The sequence below is a fragment of the Nelumbo nucifera genome, chromosome 1 (assembly GCF_055504915.1).
Source record: "Nelumbo nucifera cultivar China Antique chromosome 1, China Antique-T2T, whole genome shotgun sequence".
Classification (NCBI taxonomy): Eukaryota; Viridiplantae; Streptophyta; class Magnoliopsida; order Proteales; family Nelumbonaceae; genus Nelumbo; species Nelumbo nucifera.
The window spans coordinates 157,013,625-157,037,318 of NC_142649.1; the positions used below are offsets into that span (position 1 = coordinate 157,013,625).

A 23,694-nucleotide genomic window follows, 5' to 3' on the forward strand; every position below is an offset into this window, starting at 1 on the left:
AGAGTGAAATATTTTGATACGAGTATTAAACTGGGTGAAGATGAGTTCATAAAAATTTTTCACAATGATCGGTACTTCATCCCGTGATTTCATGAGATAAACCCAAGTATAACGAGAATAATCATCAATAAAAAGGATAAAATACCTGTAGCCCCCCATTGTTGGCATGTGATATGGCCCCCACACATCAGAGTGAACAATATGGAAAGGAGAAAGAGATCTTTTATTACTGATTGAATAGGAATGTCTACAATGCTTTGCTAGCTCACATGACTCACAATGAAGACTAGATAAAGACACTCCTTTAAACATATCTGGGAACAAATGACTTAAAGCAGAAAAAGACAAATGACCAAACCGAAAATGACATAACAAAATTTTGTTAACAGACTCTGACACAACTGACTCTAAAGCAACTCCATGAGGTGATCCCAAAGCTTGATCTAGTGTGTCCAGCAGGTATATTCCGTTCGCCTCATGGCCACTCCCAATCGTCCTCTGAGACTACAGGTCCTAAAAAACACAATAAGTGGGAAAAAAGGTTATGCTGCAGTTCATGGACTTTGTTAAGCTACTAACAGATAAAAGGTTTGTGTTAAGCTTAGGAACATGGAGAACAGAAGATAAGAACAGGGTGTCAGAGGTCTTTATATCTCCTTTACCAGAGATAGAGACAAGTGACCCATCGGCTAGGGATATTTTCTCTTTCCCAGAGAGGAAATGGTATGAACAAAAAATGATAGATAGGCTGGTCATATGGTCTGATGCACTGGAATCTATAATCCAAGGGAGTTTATGATTACCTGAAACTGAAGCATGATTTGCTACGGCATATGTACCTGAGTGAGCAAAAGCCGATGAAGATGATGTACTGTTGGAAGGGTGAGTTGAAGAAACCGTAGCTTCCAGGTGATTTAGGAGCCTCCCATACTTCTCAAAATCCAGCTTCATTGCAGCCAATTGCTCAATAGTTGATTTTTCTTCACTTTCCTTACTTCCCCCCTCAGGCACTGTAGCAGCATTAGCAGTCTTGGATTTTCCCACCTGACTGCCCTTCTTAGGGTTATTATTGTTCTTAAACCTATCGGGAAGAAGTTCAGGATGAAGCTTCCAGCAGGTGTCCTTTGTATGTTGTGGTTTCTTGCAATATTCACACAACTGCTCTCTTTTCTCAGTAGGGCCCTTCGGTTTCATTCCCGCATGTGCAAAATGTTCTGTAGAAGGACTCTGCAACTGCACCTGCCGCCTACTCTCCTCACTACTTATCATAGCATATGCCTGTGAAAAAGTAACCTCATCCCTGGCCAAAATGTTCTGTCTGATAATATCAAACTCAGGGTTGAGTCCAGTGAGAAACTCAAACACCCTATTTCCCTCCACTAGCTTTTTATACATTTCAGCATCCTTTTTACTCTCCCATACCACTGTTTCCATAACATCAATTTCCTGTCATAAGGACTTTAGTATGGAGTAGTAGATTGCCACACTCTTCTCCCCCTGTCTCGGGTTCTTCACATCACTTTTCAATTTGTATGCTCTGGCTACATTCAGTTTCTGTGAATAGATCTCAGTTACACTGTCCCATATCTCCTTAGCTGAAGACATCCAGAGATAGTGCTGGCTTATATGAGGTTGCATAGGGTTGACTAACCATCCTATAACAGTATAGTTCTCTTGCATCCATCTTTCAAATTCAGGGTATGCCTCTTTGGGTTTCACCTTGCTGCCTGTGAGATACCCGAGTTTTCCTCTACTACAAACATAGATTTTTATAGACTGTGCCCAAGCAAGATAGTTCGTCCCATCTAGCTTAATTGTGGTAACACCCGTCAAAACGGAATCTACTGGAGCAGGTCCAGAAGCTGGCACCTGCTTGAATTCACTTCCATATGTCTCTATTAATCAAACGGAAATCAAAGAACAGAAAATTTTGACTATGTGAACTTACTTGAAGTCAAACCAGAACTTGGGTGCTTGAAAAGCTAGGGTTTTGCTCCGTCCAGCAGATGAGAGAAGACACTGCCGCACCTACCAGAGTAACCCAAACTCTTCCAAACTTGAACTGCCCTCCTTTAGCAGTCACAAGACACCTTCCAACCACAGAGCGCCACACCCAAGCTTCACCTTTCCTGGTAACTCGAAAATCTCTAGTCGGTTAGGGTTTCGGGCAGCAGCAAGACAGCATCACTTCTTGGCAAAATCTGGCCAGAACTAAACTCTCCAAACCCTTCTACCAACTAGGCAAGTGATTCTCTATACTATAGAGAACCTATCTCTCCATACACTCTCTTGATTTTAGAGTGTACAGGAACAAAAGAAAAAAATAAGAAAGAGGAACTGAACCCACTCTAATACCAAGATGTGAATCAGTTCTCTAATATCAGGTTTAAAATCAGTGATTAGCAGTACAAATCAGATCTGAATGATAGTGCAAGAACTGTGTATGTCGAAGAGAAGAGGTAAGAGAAGAAGTTGAATCAGTCTTCCTTCTCCTCTAACCCTATTTTATTAATCTCTAAAAACAAATTGATGATGACAAGTATACCCTTAAGTGGGTGGCCAGCTTGGCAGTTACATAAAGGAAATAAAATAAGAACAAATAACAGGCCCATCAACATAAAATAAAAGATAAAATAAATGATATCACATAAGAGGCTGTTAGGGCCCATTTGGCCCAGTCTCTTTACAAATGTGTACAATATAAATATGTTATTTATATAAAGTATATGACTATATCAGTTCGGGTATTTGTTCAATCAAATCAGGTCATATCCAAATTCGGTTCAATTATGTCAAATCTTGAATCCGAACTCAGATTTTCAGATACCAGTGATACCCCTACATGGAAAAAACAACTTAAAGAAAAAAAAAAAAAAAAAGTGTCAACAAAGCAATTAGTGCATAGCTGTCATGAATGTTTTCAAATATAAAATAAAACAATAAGGCAATGACACAAGAATGTTATGAAACAGGGAACATGAGATTTTTCTCTTTTATTATTGCTAAGTTAATAATAAAAGAGAACAGAACAGTATCAGCTAAAGAAAACAGAACAGTATCAGCATGTAGAATTTTTCTCTTTTATTATTGCTATTTTTTACTTTTGCTCATTTAATGATTAAAATGAAATAAAAAAACTTCCCAAGAAATAAAAATTTAGAAGATTAAGGTACCTTTGACTCCATCTTTTCCTCTTTGGGATATAGACATTGAGATCTTCCCTGAAGCAAGTTGTGCACTTCATGGTATTGCTTTGAGATACTAAGGACATCATAAGAAACAGACATGAAGTATTCTATTATACAACTCCATCTGCTTGCTATACACCCCAATAAGGAGAGCTCCTGTTAAAAAATAAAAAATAAACGTCAACAACCTTCCAAACTCCAAATAGAAAGCAAAGCTACAGTCAACATCAATTCTAAAATTAGAACTGCACCAAATTGGATTTTCATGATGTTGAAATGGATGAGTTAGTCAAATGGTGCTTTAGTCATTGCAGGGTTCAAAATATTGCAACTTATCAGTGCATATCAACTGATCCATATCAGATTTCAGGGCCACTGACACTCTAAAAACTGAGTTATATGATTTCAGTTTTTTTAAACATTAATATATGATGTGACATATCTACAGTTGAATTATCAAACCAAACAAAATTAAAAAAATGAGTTTTGATTGATACAAACTCTTGATACACAAAATTTAAACCTAGGATGGAGTTTTCAGCATGCTGACTTACTAAGAATTGGTGTTTAGCCATCCAAAGAAAGGACCAAATACTTTATGTGGGGGTGGGGGAGAATTTATACAAGGTATTTCTTTCTCAATTTAAACTTGCATCTAATTTTACCAAGAATTCGGGGAAATTGCTAGTCTCAATGGTCAGACAAGATTCATATGGCTCCGAAATAGTTAGATAGTTGAGAATTATAAGGGTTGAATTTTTTTTCCATTTTTCCTTTTGTTACTCTTATTTGTCTTAAGCTTAGAATGTCTATTAACTATAGTTACATAAGCAAACAAAGATAAACTGCAGTAGCTATCACCTTGACATTGAGGTATCAGCCATCATCATTCAGAAGCCCAAATGACTCTGCCCTATAGCTCATTAATCTTTTCCCACACAATCTTATTAGCCTAGGAAAATTTCTTCTGAAATGTGTTTCCCAGAAAATTTGACAACAATTCAGCATGCCTCTGTATCATTAGTGGTACTTCATCTTCTATAAATTCAGTTCCAAAATAACAATGTATCTACATGTTTGAAAATGTTGACTGCATATTCCAACTGTAATAGCATAAATTGTAGTTTAATCAACATATGTGCTTAGTTACATAGTGGAATTTAAAGTCTAAATAGCCAAAAGAACTCAATTATCAAGAAGATAGCATAAATGCATATAATGCTCAAATCGTCTCAGTAGTTAAACTTACAATTACTTCAAGTAGATCATCGCCAAACTTTCCAATTGAAATTTTCAGTTGATCAAACACTTGAAGCCATTGAACCTTAGGGGCAGAAAATATCAAGTTAGCACCTGAGACCAGTCTAATAGTTCTTTTGTCAAGCATATATGAGAGATTCCCTGATCTCCACCTGTTCAATACTGCAAATTCCACAAATTGATCTTTTCTCCTGATTTGCAAGACAAACATATACTTTGTTCATTCCAAACCAGCAAGGCAATGCTAGAATTTTCTGAGGAAAGACCTACACATTAGAGACCCATCACCATGTTTAATTCTTTTTATTATTTTCCTTTTTCCTTCCTTTTTTTAGTTTCCCTTTGTGTACTGGAGCTTGGGTGTAGGAAATTTGGGGAAAGCTTGGGGTTTGGCAGAATCCCACTAGACTCTCTACAAGAATAATATCAAATGCAACAATAAGTATCTATAGGTTACAACCACCAGTGCAAAAAACATACTAGGTGACTACATAATAAGGTGAAAATTTGATTAATAGTTGAAAACCCCACTTTAAACTTCATCAACAAAATTTGCCTCCAAGATTTCAGTAATAAGCAAGGTTCAAAATATTGATACAGTTTGATACGCCAGTAGGGGCATATTGGACTGTATCAAGGCTCACATCCCCTTTTTTTTAGTTTTTTTTTCCAACCTGGTTCAGAGGGGTCGGTTTAAGGTCCGTCTACCCCCTGAACCGGGTTAGACCCTGAAACACCCCCTGTAGGGGCGTATCGGGAAGCCCACGATACGATATGGCCCAATACGTATCAAAATTTTGAAACTTGGTAATAAGAAATATATTTTTTAACGGCCTCTGTTGCTAAAATGGCCATCACCCAGTGCTGGTGTCAGCCATCTGAGCCCCAAGCTCTTGGGAGGTGTGGAAAGTGGACCGGATACAAACCTAACCTCCAAAAAAAACTTTTTTGCACAATGTGGCCACTCTCGGATTTGAATCCCCATTTTATTGCTATGAGACAAAATACACGTTTTGTGGCAGCTTTTTAATGCAATCAGCAGAAACCAAAGTATCAGTAATCACCTTGAGGCAAAAATGTTATTACCAGATGCCAATGGCCAGCACCTATGTTTAGTGCATATGGACAAAAATGTTGCATTCCAATACAGGCATGGAGTGCCAAACATGATTGATCTTGGTTGTAAAGTGCTTGATGGAGAGTTCAGCATCAAGGATGGGTTGGTACCATTGGGAGAAGCTTATATTATGATGCAAAGTTGCAGCATCTGGGCTAGACACCTCATTTTCTTGCACTGCAATTTTTTATTTTATTTTATTTTTTGATAAGTAAATAGTACAATTTTTTATTGCTACCTTTTTTTTGTTGCAAATTATTATCCATTCTCAACATCTCAATGGCTATACCTGTGTTTGATGGATGTTATTACTTTAATTCCTCTTTCATTTCCTTTAACAAATGTTTCCTGTTAATTGTAAAAGAAGGGAAAACATAAATCCTCACAGCAGAAAAACATCACAATCTTGGATTCCTATATGGAGTTTCCAGGTAAACAGATAAGGACTTATGATGCTACAATGCTACATAAATGATTTACAGAAAAAGAGGAAGGATATCCTGCTTACAGTGGAGAATTACTATAGTATAATTGCCCTTCCAAAAGGTGACTACCAGCGTCAACACATTTGCTACCATTGGTCGCCCTGGAGAGAATGTCCAAGCCAATTTCAACTGATGATATGCATGATACTGCAATTTGCCTCTTTGAAAGTTCTTGAATGACAAGCTCTGAGTGGTTACCACTACAGGGTTTCTTGGAATTCAGGTTTGAAAGATTGAAAAGAGGCTCATGATCCGTTCCATTTTCTGTGCCACAAAGATTGTGCATTGAACCGTGTACAGTTTGGTCATGAGATGATGAAACAATATCTGGATATGAAGTCATTGAATTAGGTAGGCTTTTTTCAGAAACCAGATTTAACGATGTGGTCTGCAGCAACAATTTGTCAAGATACACATTAAGGCAATCATACTCTCCTCCTCTAAGGTCATCCAGATCCATTTCAACAGCTGCCCTTAGCACAGCACTTAGATGTGCATCACTCAAAGGTAAGGTATTAAGTAGATGATGGAAAACAAAATATCTAGCTCTGCTAAGAGTTGCAGATGACAGACGTTTGAGACCCTGTAATTTCGTAGTAGTAGTAGTAGTCAGTGATAGCAAAACAATCAGATTGTCAGTGAATGAACTGAAAACAAGCAACCCTATGTGTATATTTTCCTTTTAAGTAACTGCTTAAGAATGTATTTTAATGCTTGACAAAAAGGAAAAAAACGAAAAGAAAAGGGCAGCTCATGACCTGAGGGAAATAAGGATTGGATGTCATTTCAAGTAAAGCTGCATCAACTTCCTTCACTGAGTCTTCATAACCATCTAAGCCTCTTAAGCGTCTGAATACCTACACAAAGTTAACAACCAGAATAATCATCGTCCAAATAGCTTAAAATTATATTATAAATTAACCAAGGGGACATCACAAGTTTAGTAATGTGGCATAAAGAGATAAAATGTGTACTAAAGGCCATATTTAAGGAAAAGAATATGCAATTCTTAGTCTTCAAAGCACACAACAATAAAAGTAAAATCCACCAACAGTTCACTTGCAGCTCCAACAGGCACTAGGCCAAGTGATGTTTTCTCAAACTTTTCTCTCGTGGACAAAGTACCAAGACTTCTTCAGTATTTATGACCAGAAATCATATAGTGGTTTGTTTTATGTTTTTGCTCGTACAAATTTGAAATTCTAAAGAAATAATAGGAAAAATGTTTCATAACACTTCTACAATGGCATCTGTAAAATAACGCACACAAAGAAAAATAAAGGATGCACTCACATTTTCGAAGAAAATGCCCCAACTCACGACTTTTTTGACATTTTGAGCATCCCAAATAGCAGGAAGACCTGATGATTGATACCCAGATGCCAGAATTAAGATATCTACAAACCCTTTGATCAACCTTAGCAGATCTTCCAGAGAAATGTCTGGATGAGACCATCCCATCTTTTTTATTTCCCTCTGAATGAGAAGTTCAGGCGAAATTTTGGACTAATGGGTTGAACAGCAGTAGAAGGAAAATCGAGCTTGGTCTATATTTATGGAATGGCTTGAGTACGAATGCGAACCAAGGGAGTAGGAGTGGAAGAAGCCAGAAGGAACTGGTCTCTGTAGTCTGTAATAGGCTTTTCTTTTTTCCCGCCATTAACAGCAATACTAAAAGCCTGGGAAATAAGCACAAACGATGCAGTGCATATGGGGGTATGGAAGTAATATACATCATCCTCAACTGACCTTCAGCAAGTGTACCCTATAAAAGTATATATGGTAAAAGTGGCCCACGTATGAGGGCGTACTTAAACTGTTAAGCTAAGCATATTAAGAATCCCACGTATGAGGGCGTACTTAAACTGTTAAGCTAAGCATATTAAGAATCCCAAATGCCAATGGCTAGAAGCAAAGAAAACACGTTTAAAGTAGTTAATTTGATCTCTGTAAACCCGTTGTCAGTCACCAGTTTTGTACTTTTCCTTCGAGACAGACATTATAATGTTTGAATTGGATTCGATATCCAATGCAATGTTTAAAGTATTGGAAGTGCAAATGTATAAGAGATATGTCAAGTTACTCTTTTGGATATATGGATAGATATGGATGAAAAATCAAGATATGCATAAATATATTAAAATTTTTAAATAAATTATAAAAATATATTAATAACAATAAATATAAATTTTATATAAGTATAACAAAATTATTTAAATATTAAAAAATATATTTTTATTTGAAATATTTAATTTTTTTAAGTTTTATTATTTAAAAGAAAATTAAATATTTTTTATTGGAATTTTAAAATATTATTTATTTCTTACATAATATTAAATATTTTGTTATGTAATTATTTAGCTATTTTTGATATATTTATTCAAAATATTTTGTTGTTGAAATATTTAAATAATATCTTAATTTTTTTAACTTTTATTATTTAAATAAAATTTAAATAGTTTTGTTACTAACATTTTTAATCCATAAAATTATAATGTATGTTGTTACTACACAACTTTACTATGAATTTCATAAAAATATAAAATCATTAAGAATCTGAACATTATTAAATCTATTATAATTATTTTTTTGTTTTTGATAAATATTTTAAAGTTATTACATAATTTTGTTATTACATATAGATGATTATTAAAATTTTTAATTCAAAACTTCTTTAGATAGATATAGATAAAAAGTGGGGGAGGGGATAAATAGGAATTATATTAAAGATAATTTAGGAGAGAAAGTCTTTCATAAATTAGAGATAACTAAGTATATGTTTGGCATCGATGTTGCAGTTGCAGCACCATTTTCAGAAAAACGGTGCCTTTATTTTTGTCTATAACCGTTGTTGCCAGGTAGGACATTTCCTGGAGCAACAGCAACTTTTTCTTTTTGGTACTATTGCTCCAGGAAACGTTTTCAGCACTGGTACCCATTATCCAATGCCACATCACTGCCCTGTTGGCAACAACGAGTTGTAGCTCCAAGAAACGCCAAATTTGGCGTTGCTCCAAGCCATGGCTTCCCGATTTTCGAGGCATGACTTGGAGCATCGCTTTTTATGAAAAAACAAACAAATGCCAGTTTTCTAGAGAACTATTTTTTCCGATGTGGCGCTGATGTGGCGTCGTTGCTCCAATAAACGACAATGATGCCAAACATCCCCTAAGGATATAAGTAGGATTTAGAGATAATAAGAGATAATTTAGGAGAAAATAGGGGTTAGTGGTGTCACATGGCTAGATTGGGCATGTAAGATAGATTAAATGGTGTTTTAGGAGGAATTTTAGGTGGGAGAGATAGTCTATTAGAAATTTTATGAGGGGGGTTGGCTAAGTGATCAGGGACATGAGAGAGAAGGAGTTGAAGTGAAACTCTAGTGAGGAGGAAAGGGCTGCCATGTGGCTACATGGAAGGGTTAGGAAGTGGTAAGGGAAGAAGGAGAGAGAGAGAGAGAGTTAAGGAGAAGCCAAGGTTAGGGTAGTGGAGCAAGGAGAGGATTGCTAATGTGGCCTATATGCTATACTAGTTGGAACCCGTGCGATGCACGAAAAAATCTGGAATATTTAATAATTTTAGTTACTATTAATTAATTGATAAACTAATTATCAAAATTTGCTATTAATTAACTAAAAGTATTCAAAGCTATTGTTAATATTTAAAATTTTAATAATTGTATTTTCCATTTAATGTTGATTTACATAAAATAAGTATTGTTAATTTAATATGAACAAATATTTTTAATAAAATTAATTTTATTAATCATTTATAGTAATTTTAATAATTGATATTATTTTTATTGTTTTCAAATGAAATTTGGATTGATTTTAAATAAATAAAAATAATTATAAAAGTTAACATTTTTATTAACTTCACTAATAATTAACAATTATATAGGAATGGCAACGGGGTGGGGCACCCCATCCCTCTCCTTGCACCATAGTCAAGACACTCTACCCCATCCCCGCCCCGTCCCTAGTGTCAAGTGGGTTCAGGGCAAGGCAACCACTCCTCAATGTCAGAAGAGTTCATGGGGGCAAGGCACCCACTCCTCGTCAAAGATGAGGAACCCTCGAATTTCTCCCGCCTTATCCTCAATGTTGGGCGGGTTTAAGACAAGACACCCACTCCCCGTCAACCCAATATTCAAATTGATGACAAAAATGATCAAAATGATATACTGAGTATTAGCCACATGGTAAATTTCTAAAAGTACACTAATTTGTCTTTAATTTTAAAAAATGTATTTTTATGAAAATTTTGCAATATTTATTACATTTGTGTAATTTTGAAAATTTATTCAAATTTATTTTTAAATTGTTATTAAATATTTTATTTTCTTTTTAAATGGTTGCTCACAGAATTACACTAATTTATCGTATATTTTCTAATACAAACTAATCAATAATTTTCTTTTCCAATTTTATACTAATTTATCTTAATAAGTTGCATAATTATTGTTTCAAATTATGTTTTTTCTCTTTCCCATGTCATTTATCTTTAATAATTTACAATAAAATTACATAATTTTCCAATAGTTTTCCAAAATCTATCAAATGTAATATATTTTCCAAAATATTATAACAATTTTTAATAACTATTTAATACATTTTAAATAAACTTTTAAAAAGTTTATATCTTTTAATTTCCAAAATGTTATTTTATGAAAATGAAGTTTAATGAAAAATGTTGAAAATTTTATTACATCTGTATAATTATTCCCCTATCTACATTCGATTATTAACTATAATAATAGCAATAACTTAAATTTTATACTTTTGGTAATTGTTAAATATAATTCTCAGTTTTATAGAAATTAGTTTAAAGAGTTTTCAGTATCTATAAAATGTTGTTAATTTACATGAATATAACTGTATTTACCAAAAATACTTTAAAAAGTCCTGATGAGTTAATTAATAATACTATTTATTATTTTTTTGTAATTTATTAATTGTACTAATAAGAATATTTAATTTTGGTAATTTATTAATTGTTGGTAATAACACTATTTAATACTCATTGAATATGTGTTAGATTAATTATTAACCATATTTAACTTTTTATTAATTTATATGAATTTTTAAATGAGAAACAGTGGATATAGATTAGGGGGAGAGATTTTATGAATTGATTGGGGAGTGGGATAACATAATAAATTCCTAATAGCTTAGAGGAGATACCCTAGGAGAGAGATTCTATGAATATTTTTAGGTAATTGGGTTGAGAATGGTGACATGGCTTAATGGTAGTGGTGGAAAAGGGAAAGGAGAGAGAGTTAAAGAGAATGTAGGTAAACTTGTTCATGGGCCAGGATCGGGCTTGGCCTTTGTCAAAATTCTAATGGGCCCAGTCTGAAGCCCAAGCCCGAGACAGGGTAAAGTTGGGCCCAAAGCACGGCCCATGAATAAGTCTAAATGCAAGGTGGGGGTAATGGAGCAAGGAGGGGCATGCTGATGTGGACCATCTTGCTATATGTAATAAAACATAGTATAGATTCGAATTTGAATTTGAACATTAAATAAAGGAGTTAATTTAAGACATATTTAGTATAGCATTAAATAAATGAGTTATTAGAAAGAGGGGGGGGGGGGGGGAGATACGGAATGTATTGGCTTGTTCGATACATATCCAAAATGGCCCTATATGGACATGTATTGAACTGATATAGACGAAAAGAAATGAAACCATTGATTTCGTTGTGTTCCAGACTCCTACAAAAACGAAATGTATTGGCATAAGGACCAATACATTACAAAATTTTAAACCTTGGTCCAATGAAGTCCTGCATGAAAAAAGTTTGGCCTAAATCGTACCAGGTTAGGTGAATCCGTTTAACAAGTCCAGTTAAGGAATGCAAAGAAATCAGATCTTAACCAAATGCTTATACAGACATGGTTTTCAAAACCGGACAGGACCGGACGGTCGGATCAAAAAAATTGGGAATCGGTCTGTTTTCCCCAAAACCAGATTTTTGCAAAAAATCATTGATTTGGTCAGCAAATCGCTGACCCGGGCGGTTGAACCGTTCGAATCGTTCAATGGTTTTGAATTTTTTGAATTCTTTTTTTTTTTTGTCAGAATGGGCCGACTATTCGGTTTGATTGGTCAGACCGTTTGACCCGGAAATCAAACCTCTGACCGGTTCAGTCTCCGAGTCGGTTTTAAAAACCATGTATGCAGAGCCCATATCTTAATCACCCGTATATATAGTATCTATATTATATATACAAAGCGCTTTAGTCCACATGGCAATCTTTCTCCTCTCTAAAACTTGCTCTAAAATCCCCTTTCCTAATTTTATAAATTTTTTATTTTTCCTCACCCCAACAACCTTAAATTCATGATAAGTGAGGAAGTTCTTAATTGATAAAACATTTAGAACTTCAAACTTCTTGGATTCTTTTCCTTTTAAAGGGATCTAACATCTGACATCTCTTTCCCGTTTCTCGTTTCACCTCATACATCTCTTTCTCCTTCAAACTTCTCTCTAATTTCCTAACCAAGTTAAAATGAAAATTTTCTTCTTCCCCTACCAAACAAATCAAGTTTCCAAGTAAAACACTTGGTGAGTCACAACAGGTTGTGGAGATTCAAAGACCCATAGAAGACTGGCTGGACATTCACAGAACAAGGGCTGAGCACTCAATCAGAACAGTAGCAGATTATGAATGGTTCCTCTTCCTCTTACATCGCATCCCAGGTATGTTAATCGTACTCTTCCAATGTCATTTGGACTCTTTCCAACTTGAATAAAGTATGTCAGGCGTAAAAAAACCGAAATAGGGGTGCATGTTACCACCCAATGAAAATCCAAAACCGAGTGGAAAATCTATGTTTTTCCGGCGCGAATACAGTGTGAATGGGTGAAAAACGTGGAGGATGGCCTCCTGCCTCCAGTTTGCCCTACTCTGTTTTCTGCATCGAGCAACCATTGTAGCTATATACTGGTGAAGAAGATGGAAGTTTTGGGTTGGGCTTTTCAAATACAACATATATTTGAATCAAGGTTTTTGAAACCGGCCCGGAGGCTGAACTAGTCTGGGGTCTGGTTTTTGGGTTGAACAGTTTGACCGTTCGAACCGAACAGCCGACCTGTTTTAACAAAAAAATGAAAAAAATTTAAAAAATGGAAAAACGACCAAAACTGTTGAACGGTTCGATTGGTTCAACCGCTTGGGTCAGTGATTTGCTAGCCAAATCAACATTTTTTTTTTTGCAAAAATCCGATTTTGGGGAAAAATGGAACCGGTCCCGATTTTGAAAACCATGATTTGAATACAATGCAGTCCATTCATAGACTTGATTGTATGTTTTGATGCTAAATCTCTACTACTTATAGAAGTGTGAATGGGTCTTATTTTCTTGAACTAGTATGGGGGTAGATTTGTATTTTAATAAAACAAAATTTTAATTGAGATAGTACACTAAATGAATGACAATTATGAATAGAAAATTTAAGACTCCATCTATACTATTATTAAAAGTGTGAACGAGAGTGAAATTTTTTTGTTTAACTAAAATACCCCCATTTTTCAAATTAGTCACTCTTTCATTGTAATGATAGAAATGTTTTGAATAACCACTTTTCTCCTCATTCAAATCCTTATCATTAAGTCTTATATTTAAGGTATTAACTCCCAATAACATCCATTGAATTCTATTATTGGATAGAATACCCATATTTTTTAAAATAGCCTTTCCAATTGCGAGGGCATAAAATGTAATTTGAACTTTTACATTTCTCCTCTTTCAATTCCCTTTCATTAAGTCTTATGTTTAGGGTATTAATTCTCATTTTCATTGACCCTTATACTAATTGACCATATAAAAAATAAGTGTGCCAAAAAATAATTGTTTTTATTGATCATAGAAATAAAATATAAATTTTAAATCAACAAAAAACAAAGTTGTTTTCCTATTTGGTAGTAAATCACAATTCAACCTGGTTAAACGTGTAAACCCTTGATATTGTAATTAAATAATAATGAAAATTAAAAAAGATGACAACAAACAAAAGTATAAAAAATACAAAAAAAATGTAGAAGACATTTGGGCATATCTCTAATATCGTATATTTATAATATTAAACAAAAAAAGTGATAAATAAGAATTAAATTTATAGATAATTTTAAAAACATATTATTTACTATCATCATTATCAAACATGTCATGTGCAAAGCACATATACACTTACCGGTATAATAAAATATTATATAAAAATCTGAGCAATGTTGGTACGATTGACATAGCTAACATCCACCATGTCCTTTACCAATCTTATAATGGGCTCGAGCCACCCATTCTAGGCTATGGCACAAGCCAAAACCTGGACCAGACGTACTAATTAGGTCGCTGACTTCTATAATGATCCTTATATTTAGAACATTAATTTACATTCATAAATTATTATTTTAAATTATAAAATAATATATATTTCTTCAAATAAATCGTTGACTATTATTTTATCAATTATTTGGTTTCAAATAATTATTTAATATTATTATTTTATAATTTTTGGAAAAACTTTAAATGTTTTTATCAGTTATTTCATTAAATAAAATATTTATTTTATTTATTATTTTTATCATTTATTTTCTCTCAAAGAATTTCCATTATTTAATAATACACAAACGATCTCCATTTTTTAATAAGTTTTCAAACCCATTTTAAAATTTTGAAATTATAATTATGATTAATAAATATTTATATTGTTAAAATTGATATTTATATTTATTTAAAGTGGAATAATTTTGTGATAATTATTGTTATTTTCTGAGTTTTAATCATTAGTTATTGAAAATTATCAGAAGTTAGTGTAATTTATTGTTATTTAATATTTAATTTTTATTGTATATTGTTATTTTCCAAATTTTAAACATTAATTATTTAAATTTATAAAAAGAAGTATAATTTATTGTAATTTACTGTCATTTTCTAAGTTTTGGTCATTAATTTTTGAAAATTATCAAAAAATTAGTGTAAAATTATCAACAATTAGTTTAATTTATTGTTATTTAGCGGCTGTTTGGCATCGTTGTCATTTCCTAGAGCAACAACGCCACATCGGAAAAACGATGCTCTAGGAAATGAGCGTTTGTTTGGAATCATTTTCCATAGAAAACGGTGCTTCAAGCCACGCCTTGGAAATTGGGAAGGCATGGCTTGGAGCAACACCAAATTTGGCATTTCATGGAGCTGCAACTCGTTGATGCCAATAAGGCGCCGAAGTGGCAGTGACATGGCATCCTATGTGTTCATTATTTGAATTGATATGGTGCTACCATATCGTAAATGTTTCTTGTCTGCTTCTAACGAACCCTAAACTCTCTTCTTCATTTTTTCAGCTGTTGGAGTTGGAGGTCAAGTGCAAGTAGTCACCGGAGGTCACCTGCGCAACCAATCGACAGAGGTTTATCCGCACAGCCAATCACCAGAGAATCAAATAAAACGTCAGAAATCAGTTCTACTGTCTTTTTGGTCACCGAACATTTTTTCATTCACCGGAAATCTGTGTTATTCAAGCTCCTTTTTTTCGTCACCGTCTGTTCTTTGCCGGAGATACCAGGTCTGTATTCTTCAAGCATTTTGAGTTTATAGTGTGATGTTGCTCTTTTTACCGTTTTCTGTTTTTCTGATTTTTGTATATATGGATTCAAAATAGAGGAGACGAAGTTTATTCTTTCATCACCGTTTTTCTGTTTTTATGATTTTTGTATATATGGATTCAAAATTTTTTAACATAGGAGACTTCATAATTTTTTATTTTTGCTCTTCTTCATTTTTCATTTTTTAATAGAGGAAACTGAAGCCTCCTCAGTTTTGTACAGAGGAGACTTCAGTTTGGAATTGTTTCAAGCCAATTGATTCAGATTCAGATGTGGAACTGTTAAAACCTGATTCATACTCACATCCATGGAACTGTTAAAACAGATTCAGATGCCCCAAAACCTTCATACCCGAACTCTTGTATAAATCATAATCTTCTCCATATCCAAACTCTTGCATAAATATATATATATATTTATATTAATGTATGAAATTTTCAGTTTTTTTTTCATGTAATTTTCAGATTTTTGATTTTTTTTTTTCTAATCTGTTCACCAATTGAGACCATATGATGAAATAGGTATTTTTTTTTCTATTGTTGGATGTAAGATAATATATACATAGTAGAAGCACTGGATAATAGGTAACAGTGCAGAAAACGTTTCCTGGAGCATTGGTACCAAACAGAAAAAGTTGTTGTTGCTCCAGGAAACGTCCTACCTGGCAGCAGCGATTCTAAACAAACAGTGTAATGTATTATAATTTTGGAAATTGAAATCAAAATATGGTAATGCATTAAGATAAATTAGTATAATATTGGAAAACTATAGATAATTCAGTGTACTTTTGGAAAATTTCTTCAAAATATAAATTAAGAACGAATTAGTATTGGGAAAGAGAATAATTTATTAATTTATACTGGAAAAGGAAGGTATTTCCTCAATATATAAATTAAGGATAAATTAGTATAGTTTTGGAAAAAATAGGAAAAGGAAATTATTGACCAACTTTTATTGAAAAAATAAAGATAAATTAGTCTACTTTTGTAAATTATCTATTTAAAAGGAAATAAATTATTTAATATTAATTTAAAAATAAAGTTTGGTAATTTTTCAAAGCTACATGGATGTAATAAAATTTTCATAAAAATAAAGTTAATACAAATTAATACATGTTTATTAATAAAACGACAAAAAGTAAGAAAATTTCAGCTTCTAAGTTAAATCTTATAATTTGATATCCACTTAAATTTCATTAAAAAAAATAGGGTAAATTACAAAACCCCCCTGTACTATGAGGTATGTGACAAAGACCCCCTGTACTTTGTTTTGCGACAAAGACCCCCCTTGTACTATGATCGTGAGACAAAGACCCCCTTCCTAACCTTCTATTCGAAAAAAGGCCATTGCAATATTTTTTTAATCCCCATACTACCCTTGTGATAACCATTCGGACAATTGGAAGAAAAACACTGTTCATCTTCCCTGACCTCACAATATTATTGTTCACCTCTTTTCCTTCTTCTTCTTCTTCCTCTTTCTTTTTTTCTTCATTTTCTTCTTCCCCTTCTTATTGTCCGTGACATTAGAAATCATCCACTGAGAAAATGACCACAGAAGCTTTGCTTAACGTTACCAAGAGAGGACTGGAAGATGGGATGGGAAATCCATCCCAACCCCTAAAGTAGAGGTATTAGAAGTGGGCTCTCCAATGTCAATTGCCTCGATGAGTGATGGGAAATCCTTACTGATCTAAGAATTTCTGAGTACTGCCACTTGAACACGAAGATACAATCCTCTAAAGTAGGAGGATGAACCATATATTGAAAAATGCAAGGCCTAAGAAGGGTAGGGGTGGATTCGAGCCGAATAGTACCAGGCTCGAGCTCGAGCTCGGTTCGAGCTAGAACCTTGAGCTCGACTTGTTTTATATTTTATAAAAATAAAAATTTATAAAAATGTATTTTATATTTAAAAATTAAGAATTATAATACTTTTATTATATATATTATTTTCTATAATTTTATTATATATATTCGAGGCGACTTGCGAGCCTCACGAGCCGAGCTCTAGTAGGCTCGAGCTCGGCTCGTTTATCAATCGAGCCACTGGATTGGGCTCGAGCTCGAGCTCAAGCTTAGCTGAAACCGAGCCGAGCCAAGCTCGAGTAGCTTGGGAAAAGCGCGGCTCGTTGCCACCCCTAAAGAAGGGGAATACTCACCAACCATTCCCTATGACCCTGATGGCCTTCTTGGTTAAGCCTCTTTGCGGCGATAATCATCCCTGTTCTGGGTTTGGCAGTAGTAAGTGCATTTTCATCAATCCAATCCTTAAAAACTTATCCAAATCCCCCTTCTCCCAAAACACTATCAGGCCGGAAGTTTCTTGTGGCCATTTTGAGTTCATTGAAACTAAAACTCTTGAGGACAAAATGATCTCCCCTGCACCACAAGGAGTTAGAGGCACAGAGGTAGCTGAGGCCCTGCTACTTGAACCACTTACGTTATTTTCATCTTTGCTCACACATTTCGAGTTCACCTCTAAAGAAGTTCATGTACCGAAACCGAACAATAAAACAAACTAAAGAAAATAGAAATAACAGTTGATTATTGACCAACTTAATTGTTGTTCTAAACATTATATCTCATAGACAATGATCAATAAAAGCATCACAAAGAAGGAATCCAAAATTTTGAGCAAAACCTCCTTCTAAAGCATGTTAGAGATAAAAAACAAGGTTCCCAAACCTAGTGATTCACAGTAGATATGAGAGAAGATGTTCCACGGAAATCTAATTCCTAGCTAACAAAAATCCAAATCGTTTAAATAGTTAATGAGGTGAACTGTTGTTCAAGCTACAACAGAAAATCAATGTTTCTGGTGAATGAAACTCACCCACCTAGAAGACAAAAACTATCAAGCAAATACACATATACACCAATCATTTTCGTCAGATAATAGGAAATTGAATCGAGTTCCAAGGGAGTGTCAATGATCAGCGAGCGTGATGTTATAAAAGTTGGATTTATGGGGCTAAGCCGGAGCTCTAAAGATTTGACTATAGGCATAGTCACGAACTGTGTAATCTCAGTAGTCGATGATCTCTAATGTCACAGACAAGAAGGGGAAGATGAAAATGAAGAAAAAAAAGAAATAGGAAGAAGAAGGAACATAGGTGAACTGTAATATTGTGAGGTCAGGGAAAATGAACAATGTTTTTCTCCCAATTGTCCAAATAGTTATTACAAGGGTAGTATGGGGATTAAAAAACATTACAACAGCCTTTTCGGGCGGAAGAAGGTCTTTGTCTCACGATCATAGTACAAGGGGGGTCTTTGTGGCAAAACAAGTACAGGGGGGTCTTTGTAATTTACCCAAAAAATTAAAATGATACTACAAATTTGTTGATAAAAAGTTAACGAAGTTACTAGTTTTAAATTTGTCATAACACTTGTTCTGAGGGTGCAATTCGGGTGGATTGGGGTCAGGTTGAGGGTCAATCCATGTTCAACCCTAGGTTTAAAACCTCAAGCTCAAACTTAACCCAAGTGAAGGTTAAGCATGAACTTAAACCCATGCCCAACCCAATCTAGCCCAACATCTCAGGTTGCACAATTTTTAGGTGGAATAGATTGATAATATGTAGATATGTATATCATAATGTGTTAGAAGGGCTTAGATTAGGTCAGGTTGGACTTTGACTACTTGAGGCCTTTACCCATGCCCAACTTAGGTTTAGGTTAGGCATGAATTTTTTGCCCCAAGGCCAACTTGAAATTCAAAAAATCAAGCCCAACCTTTGCAAAAAGGTGAGCTAGGTTCGGGCCACCAAAGCACCCCTAAGGTCCTAACTCCTTTTGCCTCAAATTCTTTTAACAAAGCTTGTGCATCGCACAGGTCCCCACTAGTTTTGTTTAAGACAACTCCAATTCGCATCTATAGAATGATTAGTATGGTGTACGGATAAAAAAATACTTACTAGACCAGTTTGATCATATTTCATATGCATGATTTAATTTAATTAAACAAATTTATTTTACTTAATTGACTTAATTCACTGTTAAATTATTCTACTTTCTAAGTTAATTCACTAATAAATTATTCTACTCTCTAAACATAAAGTCTAGTAACAAAAGAATAACTAGAAATTGATTAGATTAAGTTAAAAAGTAGTAAATTTTAAGAGTTGAATATAATTTACGTTAATTAAGTTTAAAATTAATTATGTTATCTAATTAAATTCATGTAACTTAACATACAATTTAATTAATCAATGTAGCATATTAAAACTTCGTTTTAACATAGATTAGTCAACTCATATTAAATTAGTTGATGAATTTGTTATTTAATTTATCTTAGCTAAATTGTTTTAAAAAATTCACCTAATAAATAGCTTACTTAATTAAATAAGGGTAAAATACAAAACCTCCCTTGAAGTTTCTGACAATCATAAAAACCTCCCCTATAGTTTCATTTTAACAAATACCTCCCCTAAACTTTAGAGAAACTCAAAAAAAACCTCCATTCCATTACTATTTTAGACTGAAAACGTTAGATTGATGCACCAGTTTTTTTCCAAATATCCATTATACCCTTTTATAAATTATTTTACATACAAAATTACTGAAATAATCTCATTTTAACTCAGTGTTTCAGTAACTTTGTATGTAAAATTGCTGAAATGATCAGTAAAAGAGGTTTTTGTTGAGTTAAAATAGGGTTATTTTAGTAATTTTATATGTAAAATAACTTATAAAAGGGTAGAATGGGTACTTGGAAAAAACTAGTGCATCAATCTAACGTTTTCCGTCTAGGACAATGACGGAAGGGAGGTTTTTGTTGAATTTCTCAAAAAGTTCAGGGGAGATATTTGTTAAAATAAAATTATTGGGAAGGTTTTTATGATTGTTAGAAACTTCAAGGGAGGTCTTTGTATTTTACCCATTAAATAAAGTATTAATTTTAATGGACAATATATGAATTAAATCTCTTTGTAGTTAGTTCAAATATTGATATACCCCTATCCAATCTAATTTATTTTGATTGGATTATTAGATTATGCTGGTAAGATGGTTTGAATGTTGTGATTTTACTAAATTGTCATAGATGCAAGTTTCATATGATAAATTTTCAATCCATTTTTTTCTAAGAAACATAGTATTGGTCATTTTAATTCATTTTATTAATAATATATAATATTTTGGTCTTATTAGGTTAACTTTTTATACTCATTGTTAGATTGAATCCAAATTCAATTCAAATATAATATAGGATCATTTAGTAGAACACCCTCTATCGTTTCAAGGATTTACTTAAACCCACCCTATAGTTTTCATTTTACTAAAATACCCCCAATAGTTTGTAACCTATTTACTTGACCATTTACTAAGAAGTGTTTGTTTTGCCATCTGAAAATAATAATATAATCACCTAAACCGAGTGGAAAATGTTCAAGGGCATGGGTCCATGATTGTTTATTCCAAAAGTACCCCTAACAATTTTTTGTAGAGAAAACAAAATTAACCAAATAGTGATTGCCCATTCTTTACTAGAGGCAAAAATACTATTTTTATTTTTTATTTTTTGGATTAAATTTGTTCAAATGATTGCAAATTGAATTAATTGATTGTAAATTATAAGGGTTATTTTAGTAAATCACAAACGATAATGTAGGTTTTAATAAATCCAAGATGTTTGAGTTTATATGTATATATGGAACTGCCCATTTCCGAGTCAAGTATGAGGAATGTTGGCTTAGGGGTATTCGGTACTATGGAGTATGGACTAGGTAAAGAGTGGTGCATTTGAATCCATTGAGCCCATTATTATGTGGTTGAAACTACGCCACGCTTTTTGTAAGCACTTTGCACCATGGTGTGGACGGATGTTGATACATTTTCAGCAAAGTTTTTAATAAAAAAATCTTGATCATCTATTATGTATAAAACTTTATAAAAATAATTTAACATGTCATGGTGTAAATTGATCAACGAGATTTAACTGTAGACAAAATTTTGTAAAAGCAATGTAATTCGAATCATAGTACATTATGAATCAATCCACAGTACGGTATCAAATAAACATTAAGGCTGAGTTTGTAAGGAGTACAAATGTAAATATATAGAGTGCAAAATTATATATTTTATATTATTTTGCATTTATTTGTACTGTACATATTTATATTTATATTCCTTCTAAACTGAGCCTAATGAAAATGTGGCATAGACTGATTTGAGCTATTCATGGTTCGGTTGACATTACCAAACACCCCTTTGAAGTTTGAATAAACTTGTGCCCATACTTTCTTTCGCTTTGGATGGACCTGAATCTGTCTCGGCCCCACCCAATCTTTGGGCCAATTTCATAGACTTTTATTATGTCCGCCCAATGGCCTTTGCGTGAATCGTGTCCCCCAGGAAAAAGCCAGTTTTTTATTTAAATTATGGTTTTTGAATTGCTGTTGATCCGGATGATTGGATCGTTCAACCTAGGAATTTTTCAGACAATTGGTTCTGTTTTACCCCAAATCCAGTCTCTGGCTAAAAATCGTTTAATTAGTCAATGATTCGTTGACTCGGAAAGTCGAACTGTCGACTCATCAATCTGTTCAACGGTTTTTTGCCATTTTTTATTTTTAACTTTTTTGTTAGAATGGGCTGTCTGTTCGAATCGGACAATCAAACCTTCAACCTGTAAATCGGTGGCCAGAACATTTTCATTTCCAAGTCGTTTTTTAAAATCATTATTGAAACTTTGCAACCATGATAGTTCAATTAGAATTCAGAGCTTCACACCACCTCCATATGATTGTAACTTTTAAGTAAAGGTGTCAATGGACTGGTTTTGGATTGGACCCCTCCAAACTAAAATGAATTTGGACGGATTCCACATACCAAAAATATATATTGAATTGTAACAATCAAACTTAATGGTTCAAAGTATTTATTGAATTGGAGACCTAGTCCGTTTGGAATTAATTTATATTGAGTGGGTTGGATTGTGCTAATATCTGGTCCATTGATATAAGATAAGAATATAGGTGTCAATTAGACCTGTTCATGGGCCGGGCCGGACTTTTACTCTTCATTAACAGAAATATGTTAGGCCCGAGCCCAAGCCCGGCCCGACCAACGGGCCTACAACTTGGGCCCGAGCCCGGCCCTAATAAAAAGCCCGAAGCCCGAAGCCCGACCTAATAAAAAAATTAGAAATTTTCCCTATTCAATAATCAATATAAATCAGAATTTATTTACATTAAAAAAATATATAAATTCAAAATTTATTTATATTAAAAAAGAATATAAAGAAGGGAAAGAGGATGTGGAGAAGAAGAATTCGGTTGGAAAAAGAAGGGAAAGAGGTGAAAAAAAGAGGGATATTCAACTAGGGTTTTTAGGTTTAGTTATAGGTCAGGCCGGGTTGGGCTCGGGCTAGGCTATTTTGACAAATCCCGAGCCCAGCTCGAATTTATTGCGGGCTGGGATTTTTGGCCCGAGGTTAAGCCCACGGGCCTATATACCTGTTCAAGCCCGTCCGGGGGTCGGGCTGGGCCGGGCCGGCCCGTCGAGCCACCCGGCCCATGAACAGGTCTAGTGTTAATGGACAAGATATGGATTGAAACCAATATAAATTAAAATAAATTTGAACATATTGAACAGTCCAGGCATTGAATTAAACCGATGCAAAATGATCCAAAATATTCATTAGATTGGATTGAACATAATCCATTTATAATGGATTCATATTGGACTAAATCCAATCCAGTTGACACCTCTAGCCCTGCAACAACTTGGAAACAACAATGGTCATCTAATTCAAATCTTGAGCAATTCAATTCAAACATATTATTGCGACCCCACCCACCACCACGCGATGTAAACTTGTAATCATATATTGTCGAGCATATTAACATAATAAGATTAAGGGTAAATTGTTAAAAGCTCCCTCAAGCTTCTATTTATTGTTAAAATCTCCCCCCAAAGTTTGATAACTGCAATCACCTTTCATAATCTTTGTGACATAGTTGAAGTTAAATCCTCTAAAAAAGATGCATGGAAAATTCCAAAATACTCACGTAGATATTTTTCATCTAAATG

General features: G+C 33.8%; 1 protein-coding gene across 8 annotated transcripts in view; it reads right to left on the minus strand.

Annotated features, from left to right (window-relative positions):
- LOC104602787 (fanconi anemia group F protein (FANCF)) overlaps positions 1-7,762 on the minus strand; it is a 39,850-nt gene extending 32,088 nt beyond the window's left edge. For 5 of the 8 annotated variants that reach the window (XM_010266602.2, XM_010266604.2, XM_088894878.1 and 2 more), the window contains exons 1-5: positions 7,344-7,761; positions 6,809-6,907; positions 6,074-6,633; positions 4,438-4,639; positions 3,174-3,344 (exon numbers count right to left, since the gene is read on the minus strand). In XM_010266602.2, coding sequence (XP_010264904.1) covers positions 3,174-3,344; positions 4,438-4,639; positions 6,074-6,633; positions 6,809-6,907; positions 7,344-7,511 — 1,200 coding nt within the window. In that variant the 5' untranslated portion in view covers positions 7,512-7,761. Of the gene's footprint in view, positions 1-3,173; positions 3,345-4,437; positions 4,640-6,073; positions 6,634-6,808; positions 6,908-7,343 lie in introns of all 8 variants that reach the window. The other 3 variants (XR_736113.2, XM_010266600.2, XM_010266599.2) reach the window with 1 other exon arrangement.
- Positions 7,763-23,694: the final 15,932 nt, after the last annotated feature.